Source organism: Macrobrachium nipponense, chromosome 15 (genome assembly GCF_015104395.2).
Source record: "Macrobrachium nipponense isolate FS-2020 chromosome 15, ASM1510439v2, whole genome shotgun sequence".
NCBI classification, from domain to species: Eukaryota; Metazoa; Arthropoda; class Malacostraca; order Decapoda; family Palaemonidae; genus Macrobrachium; species Macrobrachium nipponense.
The window spans coordinates 33,100,889-33,126,634 of NC_087208.1; the positions used below are offsets into that span (position 1 = coordinate 33,100,889).

The 25,746-nt window shown below is 35.8% G+C and overlaps 2 protein-coding genes across 2 annotated transcripts in view; one reads left to right on the forward strand and one right to left on the reverse strand.

Annotated features, from left to right (window-relative positions):
- The window catches only part of LOC135226648 (KICSTOR complex protein SZT2-like), a 21,326-nt gene extending 19,155 nt beyond the window's left edge, over positions 1 to 2,171 (reverse strand). Inside the window, exon 1 of the mRNA XM_064266361.1 lies at positions 2,070 to 2,171. Coding sequence (XP_064122431.1) covers positions 2,070 to 2,171 — 102 coding nt within the window. The remainder of the gene's footprint in view (positions 1 to 2,069) is intronic.
- Positions 1 to 25,746, forward strand: part of LOC135227071 (KICSTOR complex protein SZT2-like) — a gene marked incomplete at its 5' end in the record, with an annotated part of 399,314 nt that overhangs the window by 33,840 nt on the left and 339,728 nt on the right.

Consider the following 25,746-nt stretch of genomic DNA (forward strand, 5'->3'; position numbering starts at 1 on the left):
TACGCTAGAAATATCCTCTGTATCTTAGACATCCTCTCTTACTTCAGGTTTCTTCTGATTCTGTAGTTCTCGTAGATTGATTTTCCATTTGTTGAGCCGCATTCATGCACCTAGTGAGTCTTTCTAGTATGACAGTTAATCTCACAAGTTGTTGTTATTTCTCCTCTGATAAGTGATCTGTTCTTTTCACTTCTTTTGAATGATCACCATATTCTTTGGAAGCTTGAATTTCAATTTAGTGGTCCCTGAGAGCTTGTTACATATAAATGGGGCTCATCTTCCGAATATAATAATAATAATTGTTTGCTGTAATAGGCAAATTTGAATAAGGAATGAGAGTGTTAAACAATGAAGTAATATTGACTGGATGTATTTTGGAGTAAAATTTGCAAATGGAGAAGTACTGTCTTAAGCTATTTCAGTCCTTAGTATAGTTGAATTATGTAGGATAGGTCTTGAATGTGGGAAATGGAAATTTGAGATTGCTTATAGAAGCAACCATTTAGGGTGGCAGCATGTCTCACTTATAAGGCTGAAGAATGAAAAGACACCAGGATTTGGTGGTATTATGAATGATGGTATTTCTATATAAGCATTCCGCATCGTTCGTCCCCGCAAATACGAAAGCCACCAGGAATTGGGGCTCTCAAATGTATTTCGCTGGGTTTAGTACGAGCCCCTGGGGGTTAATTACAGTAGTCCGAATAAATATTACTTAAAATTCTTGTTCAGGAGGTAAAACTGCATAGAAAACCGCAACTGCCATAGTCTAGGCCGCCGCAAAATAGTAATATAGATCTACCTAAAAGATAAGCTGCAGTATGTGGTGCTAGTGTAATCGAGTAACAGACCAGGATGTGTAAGCTATATTCCCACTAGAGGGAAATGCTCCAATGGGTAAGAATAATAATTGTTCTCGTGTAGGCGGAAAGAAAGTGGAGGTGATTGTGAGATTTATAGGTGGCATAAAATTGTTCAGCGTACCTGAAAAGCTGTATGGGAGTGATTTACTGAGAAAGTAAGAGATAACAGATTGATAAGGGAGTAGCAGTGTAGGTTTAGAAGGAATGGGGTGCATGAATGAAGTGTCATGCATAAACTATGTGGAACATTTGTAAGACAATGAAAACAGCATCTGTATGAGACATACATAACCATAGAGAAGGCGTTTGATAGCACTGATAGAGATGTGATGTGGGGTGGGTACAGGTGTATGGTGCAGAAGCTAGATTTTTTTTTAGTATGAACTGTAATGATAAAGGTTAGATTAAGTTAGGATTAGAGTTTTGGCGAAATTAATATTCTCTGTCTCCCAGGGTTTTTAATATTTGTATGGATGGGGTGGTGAGACCCCAGTGCAAGAGGAAGAAATGCAATTGTAATTTTTTTAGATAAGGAAAGTATCTTGAATGGAATGCGGAGTGGCCAGGAAAGTGGATCAGTGAACGTTAACATGGACGATGAAAAAATGAAAATGGCCAAGTCACATAACCATTTTAGGGAAATGTATTGGATCATTATAGCGTGAGAGATGAGGTGAATCACAGACTAGATGAGGAATCTAAAGTTGCAAGATCTGCAGGAGAATTGGGAGAAAAAGAGGAATGTCTATGGAAGAAATAGCCGTGTATGAAAGGACAATATGTGATCACACCCTGCTTTGTGGAGTTGAAGCGTGAATATTGAATGCGAGTGAGAGAGGAATTTTAAAGTTGTTGGCATGATGTTTTAGGTGAGAGGGAGGATCTATGTTTTTTCGTATGTGGTTTGGGAGCTGGTATGGTAAAAGATATGCTACTTAGGACTAGTATTTAGGGGGTCATGGGGAAAGGGAAGACTGCGCTGGTGCTAGCTACGTGGATTGGACGTGGTATTGGAATGAACGGATCATAATTTCGATGAATGCCCTCCATCCCTAGCCTGACCATGCAATGCTCCCCCCCCCCCCCCCCCCCACCACACCCCATTTCCACTATTCATACAATTGTAGACCCAACTAACCTGGGTAGTGGAGATTACATTCCAATTTATAAATATGAATAAATAATAATTCCAGTAATGTAACATACATGAATACCAGTTATTCTGTATGGGACGTAAACATTAACAAAATGTAGGCTCATGTATGAGAGCTTAGCTTTCTCATGATTCAGGAATTTAGGGATGACCATTATGTTATCCTATAATGGAAAATGTTGTAGGGGTAGCAACCTCATTTCTAAAAGTTTCGATAAAATTAGTATAGGAGGAAAATTAGAGGGAAAATGTTTAGGATATATACATATATAAAGTGTGGGTAATTTGGTATTAAGTTATTGGCTACACTTTTACCCATTACTTTTCTATTGAGAAGAGAGAGAGAGAGAGAGAGAGAGAGAGAGAGAGAGAGAGAGAGAGAGAGAGAGAGAGAGAGAGAGAGAATTTCCTTTCAAAAGCGTAGCGTTGGCACGGAATATTTTACAGTTATCTTGACAACCGGTTCTGTTAGTTCTACTATATTGAAGGCAAGATAATGAACTGATAAGGCCATAATTTAAAGATTAGCCCCCTTCTTGTGAAATGTGAGATTTGAACAATGGCGCTATTGTTTTGATTCGAAGTTAGTCATGGGTGGTCCGTTTTCTTCGCCATCTTATCAACTTCAGGGTAAACTAGCGTGTTTTCTTCTCGTTTATGATTAAACTACAGATTATGCACGTTTGATATTTAGTGATAGAAATAACCTATAAAGTATAGTTACTTTTCCGTAATGAAAGTATGGAAATTTTCGTAAACATTTTTATTATTATCGGATAATATTTATACTATATTGTAGCCGTTACAGTTAGGCCTACATTAACGTAATGTGTCCGTAACTATAGGCCTACTTATGATTTCCCTCCATACGTTCGCTGAAAGTAATATGCTAGTTTATTTGAAGGGTAAAAACCTTTATTCGAATACCAACTTTCGACCGAAATAAGTGATTGATTACGAGAGATAAAATTGTCGTGTATAATGAACCTTAGTCTAAGAGCGCTGTCTTATCTGCGGAAAACTAACCGGCTTTCTGCTGGAACACTTGTTATCGAGAGACCAGGCAAATCTTATCTTTGTAACGGCTCAGCCATCGTCTCTCTCTCTCTCTCTCTCTCTCTCTCTCTCTCTCTCTCTCTCTCTCTCTCTCGTTGTGTGCTCTTTTGTCTTGGGTCGTATGCATGTGCTTTTATAGAGCTAATATTTCCAATAAAGTCATTACTCCTGCCTGTTTTCGCTGACACAGACATTTCCCGTTTTCGCTGACAGACATTTCCCTGACGAGTAGTACAGATATCATGTAGAATATAGGCCTAGCTTTCCCCTGCTGTAGGGAGAATACAGATCCCATTCTTTCCCTGCCGTAATACTTGCCACAATCTTCCTTAACTGTAGAATACAGATCCCAGCCATCCTCTGCTAAAGAATATACAGAAACCGCCTTTTCCTAGAGACAATTCTCTACTGAACTAGAATATGCCTTATCTCCAAAAAAAAAAATAAATAAATAAATAAATAATGAACAGTTCCCCGGCTTCCTATAAAGTTGAATACTACAGGCTAATCTTTGTAAATTTTAAGAAAAGTCGAATTTAGACCCAGTCTTCTGAAAGAACGTGCCAAATATTAGATGACTAGCGATATATTTCCGTGTTTCTTAACCGATGCATGGAGCTGTTTTCTTATTCCTTTTTTTTTTTTTGTCCACTGAAGTTTTATTTTCGAAAACGTGTGTATAGCGAGACATATGGCTCCTGAGTTACCACGTTTTGGAGAGAGAGAGAGAGAGAGAGAGAGAGAGAGAGAGAGATGGGGGGGGGGGGAAATTTGTTTTAACAACATTTATGATTAATGGTTACATACCTCCAGTGGTTAACATTCAAGTTTAACGATTGCTTTCAAGTATGCAGTAAGTGCCTCAGTGGCGTGGTCCGTATGGTATTGGCGTACCACCTCGGTGGCCGCGAGTTCGATTCTCGGGCATTCCATTGAAGTGTGAGAGATGTGTATTTCTGGTGATAAAAGCTCACTCTCGACGTGGTTCGGAAGTCACGTAAAGCCGTTGGTTCCGTTGCTGAATAACCACTGGTTCCATGCAACGTAAAAACACCATACAAACAAACAAGTATGCAACTTTTATGAGGTTCATTTAGAAAGCTACACATCTTACCAACTTTTACCGGCTTCCATAAGTTTTCACCATCATAATCATGGCCTCCAATACTGTATGACTCGAAATGCCTTTACGAAATCCAGAACCTTGTCTTTCCTGTGCACCAGCTCCAAGATTCTACTCAAGAGATAATAACTGTTTTTATTATGCAAGAGGATATTGCAGATATGGAGAAAATCGCAGATTCAGACACAAAATGAATAATTATGATGAAGGAAGAACAAATATTATGGAAAAGTTGGATTTTTTAATGTCAGAATTTCTGGAAATGAAAAAAAGAACAACATACCAGAACAGGAAAGAGACATGGGAAAACCTTATTATTACCAATATTAAATAAAATGAAGGAGAAAACACGCAAACCATCATAGTGATGAATGCGCAGGGTTTAGTTACGAGTAACTCAAAAAGAAAAATAGAGTACTTAGAAGAACTAACCCAAATTGAAAAGAAAATAGATATAATGAATATAAGTGAAACCTGGTATTCCCAAGAGACTGGGAATGATGATCAAATAAAAGGGTTCCAAACTTATAGATCAGATAGAAAAAATAGGAATCAAGGGGGAACCGCAATATATGGGAAAGACAAAAAACAAGGAAAAATATATGAGAAATATAGTAACTCAGAATGTGAACTAATAGCGGTAGAATTTGAATCTGAAAAATTAATGAACATAGTAATATATAGACCTCCTAATACTAAAGAGTTTGACTTAATAATAGAAAAATTGGATGATATATGTAGAAACCACAAGGACTGGACTATTCTCCTATCTGGAGACTTCAACTTTCCTTTCGTAGACTGGAAAGAACGAATAGGAGATTGTGGATGTACTTATACATATAAAAAAGAGAGTAATAGTAGTGCAGAAGATAAAAGGCAATTCGAAAAGCTATTAGATATGCTACTAGAATACAACATTCAACAAATAAATCACCTGCCAACAAGAAAGGAAAATACTTTAGACCTAGTATTTGTGAACGAGATGAATTATGTTAAAGAAATAATAGTTTATAATGCGAGTATTTCAGACCATAATGTCATAGAATTAACAGTCCATTCCAAAGCAAGTGAAAACAGAGATAAGCAAGAAATGAAAAAGTGGGAAGGATATGGAAAATACAACTTCTACAGTAAAAATATAAAATGGTCAGAAATAAATGAAGAATTAAACAAAGATTGGGATAACATTTTCATAAGTGATGACATAAGGGTAAATACGGAGATATTATATAAAATATTAGAGAAAATAGTGGATAAATATATACCGAAGAAGAAAAGTAAACATCAGTCATGCATACCAAGAGACAGAAGGATCTTGTTCCAGAAAATCAGAAAGTGGAAAAAAGGTCTTGCAAAAGAAAAAAATGCATGGAAAGTTATAGAACTAAAAGTAAGATAGAAAATGCAGAACAAAAGATTATACAATCAAAAGAAAATGAAAAACGGGACTTGGAAGAAAAAACCCTATTAAATATCAAGCAAAACCCCAAACTATTATACTCATATGCGAAGAAGATGAATAAAAGAAGAATAGAAATAGGCCCTCTAAGAATTGAAGGGAGATTAACGAATGAAAAAAAGGAAATTTGCAACATATTGGCAGAACGATATAAGAGAGAATTCACCCCTAGAATAGATAATGAAGATAATGATAGATAGAAGTAAGATGAAAATAGTGAATATTTAGCTGACATAGATATTAATGAAGCTGATATTGTGCAGGCTATTAATGAAATTAAAAATGGAGCTGCTGCAGGGCCCGATGGAGTGCCTGCTATTTTGTTAAAGAAAGTAGTTCATTCTATCGCAAAGCCACTTGCAATATTATTAAGACAAAGTGTAGATACAGGCAAGATTTATGATGAGCACAAATTAGCATATATTACCCCTACTTTCAAAAGTGGATCAAGACTAGAGGCAAGTAATTATAGGCCTGTGAGTCTAACATCACATATTATGAAAGTGTATGAAAGGGTAATGAAGAAAAATATTATGAAACATTTAATAAAAAATAATTTGTTTAATAAAGGACAGCATGGTTTCGTACCCGGAAAAAGTACACAAACCCAACTGTTAGTCCACCGTGAGAACATATTCAAAAATATGAAAAGCGGAAATGAAACAGATGTGGTTTATCTAGACTTTGCAAAAGCTTTTGACAAAGTAGACCATAATATATTAGCGAAGAAAATTAGAAAACACAATATCGTGGATAAAGTTGGAAGATGGTTAAAAGAATTTTTACACAACAGAAAACAGATAGTTATTGCAAACGACGAGAAATCGGATGAAGCCAAGGTAATATCCGGTGTGCCACAAGGTACGGTGTAGCTGCAATACTGTTTGTTATTATGATTGAAGACATAGACAGTAATGTTAAGGATTCGGTAGTGAGTAGTTTCGCAGATGACACAAGAATAAGTAGAGAAATTACTTGTCGATGAAGGATAGGAACGCTCTACAAAGAGACCTTAACAAAGTATATGATTGGGCAGAGGTAAATAGGATGGTATTTAACTCTGATAAATTTGAATCATATTATGGAGACAGAGAAAGAAAGCTATATGCATATAGGGGACCTAATAATGAGATAATCACAAATAAGGAAGCAGTTAAAGACCTTGGTGTGATGATGAATAGGAACATGTTATGCAATGATCAAATAGCAATTCTGTTGGCAAAATGTAAAGCAAATGCAAAAATGGGAATGTTGTTACGGCACTTCAAACAAGAAAAAAAGCTGAAACACATGATTATGCTTATAAAACATATGTTCGTAGTCCACTTGAATATTGCAATATGATATGGTACCCACACTATCAAAAGGATATTGCACAAATAGAGAGTGTACAAAGGTCCTTTACAGCTAGAATAGAAGAAGTTAAGGACCTTGACTACTGGGAAAGACTACAATCCTTAAAATTATATAGTCTAGAAAGGAGAAGAGAACGCTACATGATAATTCAGGCATGGAAACAGATAGAAGGAATAGCAGAAACTATCATGGAACTAAAAATATCAGAAAGAGCAAGCAGAGGTAGATTAATAGTGCCCAAAACTATACCAGGAAAAATAAGGAAAGCACACAGGACATTAATCCACTACGCACCAGCATCGATAATGCAGCGTCTATTCAATGCGTTGCCAGCTCCTCTGAGGAATATATCAGGAGTGAGCGTAGATGTGTTTAAGAATAAGCTCGACAAATATCTAAACTGCATCCCAGACCATCCAAGATTGGAAGATGCAAAATATACCGGAAGATGTACTAGCAACTCTCTGGTAGACATTAGAGGTGCCTCACACTGAGGGACCTGGGGCAACCCGAACGATCTGTAAGGTCTGTAAGGTAAGGTAAGGTTATGGTAACAAAATGACAAATTTTTAACCAATTTGTATTTTTCATAAGTAACAAACCTTGGGCCTTAACATTAGGTAGTTTAAAATAATTGTGTACGCAAGGGACTATTGGCACTTCCTTTCTATCGTCTGTAGGTACTCTCCGGTGTTGTGTTTCTCAGCCATGAGGTTTACTGACAATTTCGCGGTCATAAGTAAGTTTCCACGACTCGTAGGCCTTCTGGGAAAATATGCAACTCATATCTTTCCTGTTGCTTCATCTTTCACAAATATTAACAAGTCTGCGTCTCCTTCGTTTCTTAGTTGTCAATTGTCATCCGAGTAGGTCTAGGTCTACCAGCCCAACCGGTGCCCACTGGAGCAAAGAATATTTAGCCAATATTTAATTTTTCTGCTCTCTGTTGCAAACGGTATCTAACCAATATTTAATTTTTCTTCTCTGGTGCAATGGGTATCTAACCAAAATATAATTCTTCTTCTCCGTGGTGCTACAAAGGACATCAGACCAAAATGTCAACTACTTTCTTGAACGTGGCGTGTCCATTGTAGTCATAAATATTATTGTAGTACTATTTCATATTGATATTCATAATATATCACCATTGTGTGTTTAGTGTTTGACTAACGGGTATATGGGTGTTAGTACTCGTAATCTAGGTGGTAACTGGAACGGGGACAAATGTTGATAACATTGGAATTGAGTTTTGTGGTTAAAATTGCATGTGGGGAATATCGAGATTTTGTTTAGTGTTCAGAAAATGTGACATACAAATGGAGTCGTTCTTTTTTTTTATGTTTTCTTATGAGAAATGTTTATGATATGCTGTAGGTAGGTCTTTTCCTTCAGTTTCATGCCTTAAATAGTAATTTTACCCATGTAAAAAAAACAATAAAAGACGATCAAAATAAAAAGTTGAAAGGATTAATTGTAACCACATGGCATAGTATTTAAGTTTTATCTTCCTGAACAGGCTTCGTATTTTAAACTTAAGCTGTTTTTAATGAACTTGTAACTGTGTTATCAGTCAGCCTTTACGACTTACTGTGCCTTGAAAGTTTAGGCCTATGTAACGTCTTTAGACCTATCTAATGATTATTTAGATCGCTTCGTGAATTGTTTGTGTCGACGTCTTGTCTCATTTGCGCGCACTTGAGGGAAAGAAACTCATTACTCATGTTCTTTTTTTGCGAGTCATTGCCACAGCCCTACCTTAACACAGGTTTTAAAGAACGCTATCTCTCCCACTATTATGTCCTTGTAACGTAATTTCTTCTTGTATATAGAACCTTGAAGCCTTGGGTAGCTTCACGAACGGCCCCGAGAGATAATTAAAATGTTTTATCGCTCAGGCCACCGGCCATTTCTGAAAATCTTCTTGGACGACGCTGATAAGTATTAGCTAGACATATTATAAGGTCGTCTGCGGCCCTGGTGGAGTTTGATTAATCATGGTTGCGATTATGGTCTAGTGGGACTTTTAATAGTTATGATGTAGATTGTAGAGACTTGTTTAATCTCTCTCTCTCTCTCTCTCTCTCTCTCTCTCTCTCTCTCTCTCTCTCTCTCTCTCTCTCTCAAAGTTAGCTGAACTGCCTCGATATATACACAGGGTGTCCATAAAGTCCCAGTACCATTACAAGTATTTATTGCTTGTAATGGTACTGGGACTTTATGGACACCCTGTATGATATATATATATATATATAATAAAAGGAGCCCATAAAAACACCAAAATATAGAGAGAAAAGTACTATATTTCAGAGACTGCTGTCTCTCTCTTCATATACCTGAAGAGAGAGACAGGCAGTCTCTGAAATATAGTACTTTTCTCTCTATATTTTGGTGTTTTTATGGGCTCCTTTTATTAGATGGAATTCTGTTGTTACAGAACATTTTTACCAGTCATATATATATATATCTATATATATATATATATATTATATATATATTCTATTATAATTTCATTTTGATATGTACCATTTTACTTTAAAATATCCAATTAAGAGCCATATTTTAAAATAATTAAGATAGCGAGGCCTAACATCATAGTTTCCCTGGGGGGGGGGGGGTGTTGTTAGAGCCATCGGTGTAGGTACTCCGTACGGAGGGGGGTGTTAGTGCCATTGGTGTACCTCACGCCGTGCACTGTAGGTATGACTTGAGGTTCTTCGTCGCGTCCGAAGCTTCCTTAGGGCTCTACTAGTTGCAACTCCTTTCGTTCCTTTTACTGAACCTCCGTTCACATTCCCTTTCCTCCTGTTACACCTTTCAAACCTATTCACTCCCAATTTCCGTTTCAGCGCTGAATGACCTCATAGGTCCCAGTACTTGGCTTTTGGCCTAGATTCTGTATTTTATTCTAACATCGTTGATATTCAATTGATTCATTCTCTAGAGGATTTTAAGGACATGGGAACACACAGGACAACAGAAAGTACCATTATCAAAATAAACGAAAGTAAATTATTAAGAACTTTGTCAACAGCGACTTAAAAAAATAAGGTCAGACTGCTACTTTAGAGTTTATTTCTTAAAAGGGAAATGAAGGGAAAAGAATAAATAAATATAATAAAAAAAACTTGCAAAACTGGAGGCACAGTTTATCGTAGCATCCGAGGAGAGAACTAAGCTAACTGTTTCGTGCGCCACGTGGACGAGAAATTGTCGATGTCTGTGAAGGGAATAATTTTTAGTGATATCATTTTATTCAACGTCATATTCGCCGACTGCGTCCTCAACAATAACTTGGTGTTTGTCCAAGAAATCCCTTATGGAATTGCTTGAATTTTTCCTCAGTGGAAATTTGTATTCATTTTTATTTTCTCTTCATTATCTGAATCATTACTTCCGGCAACGGTGAGCGTAGTCATCGCGACGCCAGTACAGAAATCAATCGTTCAATCAATCGTTCCGTCTGGTAACGAACAGCAGCTGCATGCCCTGTGGGACGCCAGTACGTGTGCTATGCTATCGGAGCTTATTCTGCTCTGCTTTGGTGGCAGAGGTTATTTATAATCGCAACAGAAACTTATAGTTTCTCATAGTCGGAAAAGACTAGGAACTTCATCTCAATGCTTCAGGAACTGACAGTCATTTGTTTACCATTCGCTGCTATCTTCTAGTTGCATATGATTTTTACGATCACAACAAAGACTTCTTATAGGTTCTCATGGCAGGGGTATTATAGACAGACAAGCAAGCAGCAGGCATCGTTTTCGCATGAACTGTCGACAGTCATTTGTTTCCAACTCGGTAACTTCTACTTCCCAGACACCTATGATCACCTTCGCGCAAGAGAAGAGTCGATTCTTCTTCTGCTCGGCGTCAGAGATAATGGAGGACCTTTGTCGTCCCAGAGATTACGAGAGATAAACGGCGACTTTTTCGTTGACGTGGGAGCCACTTGTTCGCCATGTGCGCCGCCCTTCGCCGTCTTCGATGCTATTTTTGTCTGGGGATTTGTATTTTCAAAGTTTTCCTTTGCAAAGGTTTCAAATGCATCTGATTTATGCCAAACTTTTGTCAGGATTTTTACAGAAAAAAGATGCTCTTTTTGTTTGAGAATCTGTCCTTTCAAAGTATTCCTTTCCAAAGGGTTGAAATGTATCTGATTTAAGCCAAACTTTTGTCAGGATTTTAACAGAAGAACAAGATGCTACTTTTGTCTGAGAATTTGCCCTTTCCAAGTATTCCTTTCCAAAGTGTTGAAATGTATCTGATTTATGCCAAACTTTTGTCAGGATTCTTACAGAACAGATGCTACTTTTGTCAGAGAATCTGTCCTTTCAAAAGTTTCAAATGTAACTGATTTATGCCAAACTTTTGTCAGGATTTTTAAAGAAGAACGGATGCTACTTTTGTCCGAGAATCTGTCCTTTCAAAGTTTTTCTTTCCAAAGATACTCGATTTATGTCAAATTTGATGGAATTATACAAGAGCACAGGATTGATGACGGAATTTCCCGTGACTGGAGATAAATAAAGAAAAGGTATTTCCATTTTTCCTCTCTCCTTATCTTGGAAAGGTGGATTTCCCAATAATAAATGATCTAAACTTGGGGAGTAGCACTTTTCAAAGTCTGGAACTTTCATGGAAATCAACTTGGTTTCCGTCAAGTGTAATTGATTTGCGACCATTTATAGAATTATCCTCTAAAAGAATAAGTCACAGGTCAAATTTAGAATTATCTTCTTAAAAGTATTTGACAGATTGACCTACTTAACGCATTTCCTAGGTAAGCAATTGACGATTTTCCACATTCGGAGGACCAGTGAGCTTGGAGAACTCTGCTTCCATGATTGCTAATGTCAATTGAAGGACCCAGCCATAGATCCTGTAGTTCCACGTCTAATTTCTTTCTCTCTCTGCGGTTTCTGAAACCGTGGATCGGTTAGTTTCGTAGATTTTTGTGTGTACGTCCGCGCGCGTATGTATTTTCATTTTTGGGGGGGGTTGTGGGGATGGGGGTCCGGTCTACCCCTCTGAGGTCCTCACAAGTGATTTGTCGAACGCGAGAGGGCCACTTGACCGTTGTCGTTGCAATGTCTGCTGACATGACAGGCAGATCTACCCGGCTTCTCCCCCGATTGGCTGAGCACGGCGTTGCGTCAACGAAGGTGTGAGTCGCCGATTGGTTGACGTGTCGAAAAAGCCGTCGGCTCTTCCGCGATTGGTCGAGGAAGTCACGTGACCACACCGGCCTTCCTCCCTCCCCTTGGTGTGTGCCGGGAGGTTCTCGTTATCGGCGACGATGACGATATAAAACCTGTGCGATAAGAGGGGGATGTCCCAGTTGTGTTATTTCTCGCGTGGTAGCCGCACCTACAGGTTCCTCCTGGCTGTCGTCTGGTTCCTGTACCTACCTTCGTTTGTTGTCTTGTAGCTTGTCTGTCTTTCGTATGTCTTCTATATGCTTTCACAGAGAAGCGCAGTCTTTGCTGTGTCTTCTGTTTTATGTCTCCTGATTCGTGAGGTCTTCGTGTTGTTTTTCGTCAGTAATTTATTCTCGTTTTTCGTTTATGTCCCCGTGGTCTTGTTACATGTCTGGAAGAAGTCATGAAAAGAATTTTGGGCTTCTTTCAGTTTCGTTGTCTTGGTCTGAATGTGTTCTATGTCAGCTTTTAACAAAGGAGATGAACCACCGGCTTTTGACACCATCCAGTCAGCTGCTCTCTGTCCAGTTCCTCCGGAGGCACCGACGTCCAACATCAACCTGGAAGAAGAAGAAGAAGGAAGTTACTGGAAAAAATGTCATTCCAGAGAGTAGTCAGTTTCTAGGGCACAAATGGCAGTCTATCCAGTCGCATTTAAAGACGTTTCTATTTGATTTAAACACTTTTTAAGGTCAAGACCAACATTCCTGGAAGCGTTTTGACATTTGTTTAATACAAAGATTTCTGAAATATGTTGCAGGTCTGGCTTTTTTAAGCTTCACTTCTTTTCACGGCCTAATAGATTTTTGGAAATTGAAGCCTCCCCACCTTTATCAGCCCATGCTAACGTTCTGAAGCTTTGACTTCTCTCTGCAAATGCCCCGTTTTTTTGTTCAGACAAGCAACCCCTGCGTAGAAGTTTTCCATTCTCTTCAACATTCAGAAACTTAACTTTGATTGTCATCGTCAACTTGTCATTCTTGGCGGAAAGACGGCCACGAATGCCCGTGCCCAAGAAACTGACTTGAATCTCTAATCACAGAAGACACTTAAGAGCGCCTTCGGCAGCTCCCCTCCCCGCCGCGGGAGAGCTCGAATCAGGGAAGGGGGCGTGGTTCCTTGACGAAGACGAAGAGGAAGGACAGACGTCCGTCGAGTTTTCCTCATGCTGAAAGAACCAACCGTCGCTGTTGTGGTCTTCGAAGAAGAAAGAGAGCTACTACCCACTGGACAGCAGTTCAGTTTCCTCGACGTCCCGCGGTGCCCCTATTATAGGCTGCAGGAACCAACCACCTTCCTCGTTGACCGTCGAGGCACTGGGAGTTGGAAGTAGAGATCTTCGGCAGTCCGTTTACGGCCTTTTCTTATACTTGCCAGATCTAACTCTTCCAGCTCACCGATGCTCGAGACTTCACTGGACTCCCGTTGGTGGGTCTGGCTCCGCAGAAGATTTGGTTCTAGGAGGCTCCGGACTTCTAGGCGAATTTAGGGAAGAATGATTTATATTTAGGACACTTACGTTCTGTCTTTTTATTTTTATTATTTTTAAGGGAGGTGTCTCCTTTGGAAGCTAAATAATGCTTCAGATTAGTCTGTTGTACATGGGTTAATTTTATTTGTTTATTTTTTTAGCAGAGGGATTAGAATTTTAATGGGGTATGATTTTTATTCTAATTTTATTGATATATTTTCTCTAGAGGATGTTAGGTATTTTCATTTTTAAGTGTGCTGGCCATTGAATGATATATATATATAATATATATATATATATATATTATATATATATATATATATATATATATATATATGTATGTATATGAAAACAAATCCTTCCTTTCCAAACCCGGAACAATTTGGGCTGAGTGATGGGCCAAGTGGAGTAGTGGTCTCCTCACTTCGATACATTAGTGAGATTCAACTCCTCCAACTTCGCTCCTCAGTGCCTGTCTCGACGTGTGCGCCCCCCCAAAACACCCCCCCCCCCCACGGACTCTCCGTTGCCCTTTTAAGATTTTCGTATTTTTAGAACTTAAAGTGCTTTAGGGGTGTTGTAACACTTGTATTGGTTACGAAGCCGTACTTCAATTTTTTATCCGCTACAAATATATAAGTTTTTGTTTCATGACAAATTTGTATACATGATTTTTTTATATAGTTCTTTAAGAATTGAAATGTTTTGGTGGTATGACAACATTATATTTGGTTACGAAACCGTACTTCAATTTTTTCTCCGCTACAAATATGTTTTTTTTTAATATATAGCAAATTTGTATACATGATTTTTTTTATATAGTTCTTTAAGAATTGAAATGTTTTGGTGGTATGACAGCACTGCATTGTTTATGAAATCGGGATACAACTTTTTTTTTTTTATAGCAAATATATGAGTTTTTGTTTTGTACCAAATTAGAATACTTATTATTAAAGAAACGGTAGAAGGCTGTCACTATTTGCTTTTATATTTCATCGTAAAATTGCGAAAATGAGAAAGATCGTTCTGATATCTTCTTTGTATATTATCTTTGATTTATACATTAGGTTAACTTTGTTATGTTAGTTTTCATTTTTTAAATATATTATTTTAGGCAGTTGAAAAAACAGAGGACACTGCTACCTGTTTTACGAAAGGTTCTTATCTCCCTCACCCTCTTTTTTTTATCTTTCTTATTGTTATATCTTATATTCTTACACCTGTAAGAATTAAAATGCTTTTGGAGTGTCACGGCATCTCTGCATTAATCATGAATTTTCGATATTAAAATTTTATTTTTAATAAAAAAAAATTACTTTTCATCAGTTTTTCAAGTCATGATCTGGATCTATTGTTGTTTTGTAAAACGTGATTCTTAACTATTTCCAACACTTAGAGTAAATTTGGCTGATCTTCGTTTTGATATTTACGTTTGCCCTATTTCATGATCTTTATTTTTTTAAATTCAATTTTTAAGCAATGGGAAATATAGAGAATGATGTCCGTTTTGTTAGAAGATTAAGATCTTACTCTGTTCTTGATGTTGATAGCGTAGAGACGCCCTCAGTTTTTTTATCACACATCATCTTATATTCTTGCTACTTTGCTAAACTTATATATTCTATTCTTGCCACTTTGCTAACATTAGCGTTTTCGAGCCCTTCCTCTCCATCTTAAAAGTCATTTTCATCCACCATTTTTTTCGGCAATTTTGGCTCGATATCTCATTGTTCTTTAATGCCGCACCTTCAGTTTTTTAATTGTTTTTAAGCAATGGGAAATACAGAGAATGGTGTCCGTTTTGTTAGAGATTTAATATTTTACTTCGTTCTTGATCCTGATAGCGTAGAGACGCCCTCAGTTTTTATCACACATTATCTTATGTTCTATTCTTGCTACTTTGCTAAACTTATATTCTGTTCTTGCTACTTTGCTAACATTAGCGTTTTGAAGCCCTGCCTCTCCATCTTAAAAGTAATTTTCATCCACCAAGACTTTTTTTCGACAATTTTCGCTCGATATCTCGTTGCTCTTTGAGTTGCACCTTCAGATTTTTATCATTTATATTATTTGTAATGACCAGGCTTCATTTTTCTGTTGTAGGTACAATATTAATCTCATGCAAAAGCTATTTATTTTTAATTTTGTAACTTTCTGAACATTTTGGGTTTACAGCTTTGTAAAAATATTGACTGATGTAATAAAAACGTATTCTCACTTCTCATTCGTGCTTTCCTTGCCTACATTACCGTACATTGTCAGAGTGAATAATTGACATTAAGTTTGTGTGTCTTTCTCCTCTGCTGGTTAGCTATTTATGTATTTGTTTAATCTTTGTTTACATTACACGGATGACCAAAACTTCACGGAAAATGGAGATTAGATATTCTTCCAGTAATTCTGGCCCACGAGTTCTCGTAGGTTTAAGATAGTTGGTGATCTATGCATTGGTTACCAGTGATTGCCAATATTCTCGTGAAAGAACCCTAAAGAACACGCAAGCGAGTTACGTTTATTTTTATATCTATGAATTCTTACGTCTATGAAGACACTGGAGCAAATTCTGAATGTAACTGTATAGACTACTAAACATTTTTTATAGACTCCTAAAAAATACAAAATTAAAATAGAATTACATGAATGACAGTTGTTTAACGTCTATCAAGACACTGACGCATGCGCACGAGTCTGTCACAGGGTTGCCAGATATATTTTCAAAAAGTAGCCCAAACGCTTCCAAAAATAGCAAAGTTAGAGTTAAGTAGACCCAATTTTTATTACATATACTATATATATAATATTAATATATATATATTAGTATATATATTATATATCAATAAAAAGACATTTGATATGATTACATACCATACCAGTTTTTGGTCCTGCTTGGCTATCTTGCTAGTGAAAATATTTTTAAACAAATCTTTCAGTTTCTTTTTTAAACCATAGTATATATAATTGTTTTGAAAATCAATTGTTTCAAACGTAAACTTCCGAATGTTTCATATTTGCAATTAAACTAAATAGATTCTTTTGTTGGAAAATTAAAATAAAATTGTCTTAATCTTTCAAAGATGAAATTTTGAAAAACAATCTCTCATTTTATTTCATGAAAATACGGTAAATAAAATTCTTTTCTATTCTTTTGTTGAAAATTAATCAAATATATCCAGCAAATCATCCACTAGACATTCTTCATTTTCCTCATTTTTTTCATTTTTGTAGATTGATGAGTCAAAATTTAGCATGGACCTTTTCGGTTCAAATCCTGTACAGCATTTACCATTTAATTCCAAACTGGGTCTTTATCCTTAATATTGAGGTTAAGAGATCTAGGCCCATTCGATTTCTCAACTTGGTTTTTTACGCTTGTTACTCTAGAGAAAACCCTTTCTACTAGAGCATTACTTATGGGGAGGGCTGTACACTTTTAATGCAAACTCCGATATATCTTTTAAAATAAGTCACCTCCCGCATTAGTTACACCAATTGCCTTTGTCCAAAACTGATTTCCTGAAGTTGGGATGTCTCCATCACAAATGTTTATTCCAGTCTAGGTTCAACAAAGTTCGCCATTGACCTTCATATCTGCTATTTCAAAGCGATCAGCTAGTTCTAAAGGTAGTTCAGAGAAAGGTGGCCGTGTGTGGCTTAAACAGACAGTTGGTGAAAGGTTCTTTATTTTCTTTAAGGTCTCCATGTTTTCAGGAAGACGAGAAAGTAGTTCCTTACATGCTCTTAAAAGGAATTTGTGGCATCTTGATTTTACACCGTGCAATTCTTGCTCTGAAATTAAATTGGCTTGTTTCTTACTGGATACGAGGGAGGTGAATTCATAACCAAAATCAACATTTTTTAAAAAGGGGGAGAAATATTTTACGACATATTCAGATCACTTCAAGCTTAACATAATTTGAAAGTAAAACTCTTCTCAGCATCACCAATGTAAAACACTCTAGCTCTCTGAGTAGGCTACAATGATCTGCTTCTTCTCTTTGAAAAAGCAAGTTTATCCTCTCGAAATCATTTAGAATGGGTCTTAGAAATGTCAAGTAGAGTTCATTTTTATGGTCAGAGTACATAGAGTAGAGTTCTTCTAGATACATATTTATCACATGAAGAAGCTGCAAACTGAAAGTGAGTTTTCAGTGCATCCCACTGATCAAGAACTCTCTTTACACTGTTGCTTCTGGCTAGCCACCGGGTGCCAGATAAAGGTATTAATTGCAGAGGATCCTTCCCATCATGAATCAGCTTATAAATTTTCATATAATCCTCTCTTCTCAACGCCGATCTGTGAAACCAGTTATATGTTTCTCTAAGTATATAATCAATACAAGATGGCATTTCTTCTGATGCGTGAGAACAAGCTAAATGAAGTGAATGACAGGTACACTTTAAAAGAATGAGATTAGGAATATCTTTTTTCATAAGCATATACACAGAATGGTGACATCCACAAAGATTTTGAGCACCATCTGTCGCTATTGCAAAGCATTTATTCAAATCCACACCGATTTCTTGAAAATAATCCTTTATGTGCTGATGTAAAGCTTCTGCTGTGGTACTTGTCACTGGGATTAGGTCCTAGGAACTGAGGACACTATCTTGTTGTGGAATGAACTGTTAATAGCGAACAAACACACAAATGTTTTATGCAAGCAATATCGTTGATTCATCTATTGATTACTGAAAATGCAGAATCTTTTATGTCTGCAACTATTTCTTTTAAGAGTACTGGGGACAGAAACTCTTTATTATGGCGGTGCCATTTCGTTTCTATGTAATCTAATATTCTCAGAGCTTGAGGAACAAGGCATATCCTTCTTCAGAATATCACATAAATGATCAATTGATCTAATTGATGAATGACACGCAATATAAGCTGAAAGCTGTAATTCAAGTCGGGTAACTTTGTCTCCTGTAAATAGTCCATAGTTTTCAAATTTTGTTTGGAAGATATTTGACATGTTTTGTTTATGCTTTACAGAATCACTATGTTTTCTTCAAATCAGCTTTGTGGGCCCTTAGTTCGCTTTTGCATAGCTTGCAGTAAGCTTTATTTGCATCACCTTTAACTTCTTCGATCCATTTTTCAAAAAATGGGGTCTTTTAACCATGAATGTTGAAAACCCTTGTTATATTTTGCCCACTTCCCCATTTTGTTCGCACTCTTATCTATGTTATTGTCACCACTAGGCGTAAACCATCGAAATCTCAACTGAAACTGATGATTTGACTCAGTGTTGACTTGCCGTACAGAGTTGCCGTTTGAGAATTTTTCGATACTTCATTACCCAAATAACCCTTTTTCGCCAATATATTGTGGAAAAAAATCCATAAATATAAATCTTCAAATACAAGATTTAAGGTTTTTAATAAAATTTCATGGTAAAAATCCCACAAAATAGGAAAAATTCTCCCATAAAGATGCTGAAAATTCCGCAACCGGCAACACTAGAAAAAACTTGCAACCGTCACACAAAACGTTACTCAAGATGAAGCTGTAGAATACATGTAACCATACGATTCGATATACGTGCTGATGAACAAACATTGAAGCATAAAGGTTGATATAATAAGCTTATTATATCAATCTCTATACATAGTTAAAAATATATATAATCCTTGTAACAGACACATAAAAATAAGCTTTTGCTTATTTGCAGTTAAACTAAATAAAAAATCTATATAAAATACAAAAAGTAGCCCAAATGTAGCCCATTAAACCACTAGTAGCCCAAAAAAGTAGCAAGTAGCAAGTTGTGAAATTTGGTCGCAAGAAGCTGTAAAAAGTAGCCCAATTTGCGATAAGTAGCCCAATCTGGCAACACTGGTCTGTCAAGACACTGACGCATGCGCAGAAGCGGAATCTCCCTCCGCGAGAAGAAACAAGAAAGGGAAGGTAATAGATTGCTAATTCGTTTCCCAAGAATGATTTTAAGGGAAGAATAACCCTTGTTTATGGGTAAACTACATGATTAGTATAATTGCTAAGGTTGATAAATAATTACTGTTAATAATTCCACTTTTGACTTCTTCAGTTGGAGACTGTTGAAGTCCTTTTATTCGTTATTAAACAGTGCCTCATTATTGTCACCACTGAAGGGAAAAGCAGTCCACTACTATCATCATAGCGAACAAGAAAAAGATATACTATATCGTGAGGTTGAAATACACACAATAGTGCTTTGCATACGTACGTGTATATTATATTGCAGGGTCAGTATACACACACCAGAGGTTTTACAAACTTGCATTGCATAGGCCTACGTATATCTTGGTTTTGCAGACCTGCATTGCCTAGACCTACGTATATCATGGGGTTGATATACGAACCAGTGTTTTTCGTACCTGTATTGTAGGATTGATATACAGGATAGAATACTCAATAAATAAAAAAAATAAAAAATAACGTAGGTACCTGTCTGAAGATCGAGGCACCATTTCTGCATAATTTCTTCCGACCCAGAAGTTAGAGAGGCTGTTGAATGACCTTTTTGTAAAGGACTCGATCCTTCCTTACAGCAATTTGGAAATGCCAGAATATAGAGATTCGATTCGATCGTCTGTGGGTCACAGTGAGACATGCGGACCTTGTGTCAGAATTCATAAATAAAATCAGTCGTTAAAATTATGGTCGCATGAATTCGGCGCCAAGATGGTTGTAAACTGCATAGTGGTTTGTGTTGTGGGATAGTCATATATTAGGACGAGATATATTATTGGAAGATGGCAACATTCTCTCTCTCTCTCTCTCTCTCTCTCTCTCTCTCTCTCTCTCTCTCTCTCTCTTGGTTTTTGTCTCATCTCGAAACGCATTTACCTTAGGTAACATTGTATTGCATAAAAATATTTACTTAATGTAAGTCTTTCTTGTATTGTTAAAAAGTATGTACTTGAATATAAGTCTTTCAAACAGACAGATAGACAAGCACAGACATATTGTGATGATGTAGGTACTTGCAGTAAAGTGACCAGATTACTTTTAAAACTCACCTGGTCATAAATATTTAGTTACCTTAAATTTAAAAGGGAAAACCGTCTCATCTTACAGGAAATTAATCGTCATTTTTGGAACTTAAATATTTTCGTGGAATGAAAACTAAACTTATAATTTGATAAATAATTTATTTATGTTTATAAAAACATTTTATCTCCAGGAAGGTACGTCTGTTAGTACGTACGCCCGTTCATTCTGGCAAAGGCTTGCCCGACGATCAGATCTGGGCAAGTTCGGGGGCTAGAGGAACGGTATTTTGTCCCTAGATGAATGTGAGTTTGTAAGGAAGGTCTCTGTGCAAAAAACTGAATAAAAACTCAAGAGTATACAGTACTGTGATGATATTGTTTAGCGAATTTTAACTATTATTAACTATTTTTCTGTACTAGAAATATGACATTAGAGGTGGCATATACGTAGTATTCTGCTACAGAAAAGTGACGTCATCGTAATTATATTCTGCTACAGAAATGTGACATTATCGAGATTATTATCTGTTACAGAAATATGACATAATCGTGATTGTCTTCTGCTATAGAAATGTGAAATCATTGTTATTACATTCTGCTACAGAAATCTGACATTATCGTAATTATATTCTACTTCAGAAATGTGCCATCATCGTACGGTAGAACCTATCATGATGTAGCTCGTGAATCTTCATGGTTACGATGTCATAAACGCAGCTCTCCTTTTGATATAAATTCATTCTTCAAGCACTGGATTTTAGCGCCTCAATGTCGTGATCGGTATGGTCTTGGCCTGCCACCTTGGTGGACGCGAGTTCGATTCTCTGGCATTCTATTGAGGAGTTAGATTGTGTATTTCTGGTGATAGAAGTTCACTCTTGACGTGGTTCGGAAGTCACGTAAAAAAAAAGCCGTTGGTCCCGTTGCTGAATAACCACTGGTTCCATGCAACGTAAAAGCACCATACAAACAAACATTTTTTATGGATTTATTTAAATAAACTTGTAAGGCATAAACGATACACATGAAAATTATGTACTCCACCTATGAACGGTGCTATATTGAAATGAAATACAGTAATGTAAGATAAAAATGGTAAAATATAATGATATACAATATATAGTATATACAATAATAATATACCATGTATTATGATACATGCATATGCATTAATGAATGTTCTCAAGTAGGAGAATCGGTGTTTTTTTTCAGTAAAAGCATTCGTCTCCATTTGTCATATGAGAAAAAATCTGCATTATTTCAATCAGAAAGAAGAATTAGGGTGACTGATGACCAGACATCAAGAATTGGACCATAAATGTCTGTAGAATCGAGCAGGAAAAGTTTTATTATTAGAATTAAGATAAATTTGGAAAGTTCTTGTTATTAGACTTTCAGAGTACGTCAGTCTGAAGCCGAAGAGAGAGGTTGAATCTGCCAGTCATAAATACTAAGTAAGCTCACCACACTTGTGGCGATTGCTTCTTTAGTAAGCTTTTTCACTTACTCGGAAAGTAAGCCTACAATCTACTTTGTTGTTGTTGTTGTTGTTGTTGTTGTTGTGGCTGTTGTTGTTCTTGTTGGGGGTTAGGAAAGGTTATGGAAGAACCTCAGAAGTCTAAAATAGTACAGAATAATTATTTTTCGCAATATATAGCTATTCATTTTAATTTTCGCTGGCGAATCAACGCTCTATATGGCTGCAGATTTTAATTTTAGCACACGCCCCGAGTAAGCTGGAGGTCAGATCACGCCTTGTTTTTGTGCCTATAAAAGAATGAGACGAACTTTGCCTTTCGTTTGTCAAAATGAAAGCCACAATAATTGAAAGAGCGGAAGCTTTCAGAGAAGGAGGTCGTTCGTTTCTGTGTGTAGATTTAATTATTTGATTGAATGAAACTGCTCTGGCCTCCATAAGAGCTGATAGGACTCCAGATGTTCTCATAGACAACAGGAGAATAATTTCATTTTGTAATACAAGTATTATTAGCATTATTGTATATTAAAATTTCATTTAAATAGTTATTAAGCCTGAAAATGTAAAATGATTTATGTTTGCATTATTACATAATAAATTTCTGTTTAAATGATTATTTTTTGTGAAAGTGCATTTTATACAGAACGATTAAGTCGTATTACAGCAGGATAATACGTGCAAAAATCACCAATAATAATTTTGTATTTACGTAGAATTGCTGCCAAATGATTAATCCGACAAAGGTCGATTCACTGTTAATTTATTAGCCTTGTTACATAGGTGTTTTGACAGTTCCCTGACTGTTAACAATGCTAACACTTGGAAGTGGGCAGTCGTTCCGAAAGAGGGACTCTCGTTATCACTGAAAGTGGGTTGTGATAAGATAGCCTCACCTGCCTTCCTAAGCATGTCGATAACGATAACGGTCTCTCTCTCTCTCTCTCTCTCTCTCTCTCTCTCTCTCTCTCTCTCTCAGACGACACAAGTGCGTAGGAAATGTCGCTTTTAGCAAAGGCACGCACCGTCTGTTCATGTATACTCATTTTGAGTATAAGCCTTCTCTTTTATTAAGATTGGACCTGGAGATAAGTTAAGACTATAGGAGCTGATGCATTCATTAACTACTGAATCATAGACAAAGCTTTTTCATTCTTATGCCTAGTGGATACATTCACTTCCTATATATATATATATATATATTATATACATATATATATATATATATATATATAGATTATATATATATATAGATATATATATATATATATATATATATATATATATATATATATATATTGTGACGAAGTGCCAAGTATCTGGTTACTACACTTACCATTCATTAATTGTTACCTCACAAAAGCCAGACACCTGAACCCTCATCACAGGTACTAAACGACTGAATACTCTAAAGGCAACAGTGATCCCTTAACAACTTACCAGTATTACAGAAAATCAGACTAAGTTCATCAAAACAGGTGTGAGGTAATCTTGTAAGTAATTAAATTAATCAAAGGGCTTCACTCCATCAACAACTTTAAAAGTCTTAAGTATTTCCCTGATTTCAAAAGTCTAAGTACTTCCCTGGTTGTAAGTCACTTCAAGTTAATTGAAGGAAAACAGATCAATTACCACTCCATGTTTCTACCTAACATCAATGTAATCATAATTAAATACTGGTGTAAAATAAAGAAAACACTTATAAAAATATAAAAATTTTAAATACAAAAATTTATTATTAAACTCAAAATTTATAAATGAAATTCACAATATCTGGGTAATTTACTGTTACTCGAAAACAAAGTAAAGTTCAATTAATTCTTGAGTCGTCAATTAAGTAAAATTAAATCAAAATTAATTTATCACAAAATTCAGGAAAATTAATTCAATTGAAATTCAAAAGTGTTAGGCAATAATTGAATTTTGGAAATTAATTCACAAGTGCTAAACAACAATAAAACTTGAAAAGAATTCTAAGTAAATGCAAATTAATTCACAAGTGTTAAATTTAATTGAATGTGCAACTATTAAGTAATGAAAATAACTAAATTTATTAAATTGTGAATTCAAACGAAAACACAGAAATATGTGGAAAATACCAAAATTGCAAAAAGTATTAATCATAGAATACAAAATCAAAAGACACAATTCAATAAAAAAAAAATGAATAAATGCACAAAACATAAAAATCACTTCAAATGAAAAAAACACAAAACACAAAAATTTGAATTTTGTAAAAATGTAAGTCTTTTCACTTAAACCATTGTAACTAGGCAGTCCCCGGGTTACGACGGGGGTTCTGTTCTTAAAATGCGTCGTAACCCAAAAATCGTCGTAAGCCGGAACAACGTTCTTGAAAGCATGTCCACAGGGAAAATTTCACTAATTTGCAATTTTTCTTAGGGCCGTATCTCTAAAATTATCACTAATTTACTTTTTTCATGTACAACACTGTGTATTCACAAATTACTGTATATTTTCATTAAAATACAAGAGAGAGAGAGAGAGAGAGAGATTACATAAAACCATTAAATTCGTTGACCATTGTATGGCATTGTTAAGCTCCGAGTGTCACTGGAGTTATGAGGTAGGGAAATTGATACAGAAAAAGACGAAGGGAAGAATTTTCTTTTGAAATTAGTTATCATATTATTACTACTTCTATTATTATTATTATTATTATTATTATTATTATTATTATTATTATTTGAAAATATAATAAACACATGCATCTACCATAAAAATTCTCTCATCTCAGTAAGAAAGAGGAATTATCCTTACAAGTGAAATGGAAAGGTCATTTTCATCTCTTTAAAATACGACCATTATGAATTTTGTAATTAAAGTTTTATTATTATTATTATTATTATTATTATTATTATTATTATTATTATTATTATTATTATTATTAAATAACTGAAATTATCAATAAACATTTTACATACTAGTACCATAAAAATTCTTTCATCTCGGTAAAAGAGAGAGAGAGAGAGAGAGAGTGTTTATCTCTCTGTTCTCTCAAAAAATACTTATAACGCTTCCAGCGAAAGAGAGGGCGGGAGTTACCACTATGACACATTATTATCTTGTGTGGCAAGAGAGAGAGAGAGAGAGAGAGAGAGAGAGAGAGAGAGAGAGAGAGAGAGAGAGAGTTAACCTTAATTAAAAGTGACATGGATAGATTAGTACGTATTGTATTTCTTTAAAATACTATCACATATGAATTTTGTAATTACAGTTATTATTATTATTATTATTATTATTATTATTATTATTATTGAAAGTATATTAAAAACAAATAGTACAAGTCCATAAAAAATCTCGAGTCTCAGTAAATGAGAGAGAGAGAGAGAGAGAGAGAGAGAGAGAGAGAGAGAGAGAAGAGAGAGAGAGAGGGGGGGAATTTCATGAACACCTGATTGCAACACTGCAGCTCTTCCCCCTCCTGGCTGTCACAGAACTTGATATATCTGACAGTTTTAGTACCTGGATCTCGAGAAAAGGTTACTGGAAGAAGACTGGGATTTCCTTCATTCTTCCATAATTTTTGAAATATAAGCTAAAATCTTACTAATTCACTATGGTATTTTCTTTAATGAATTGATATTATTGCTGTATAAA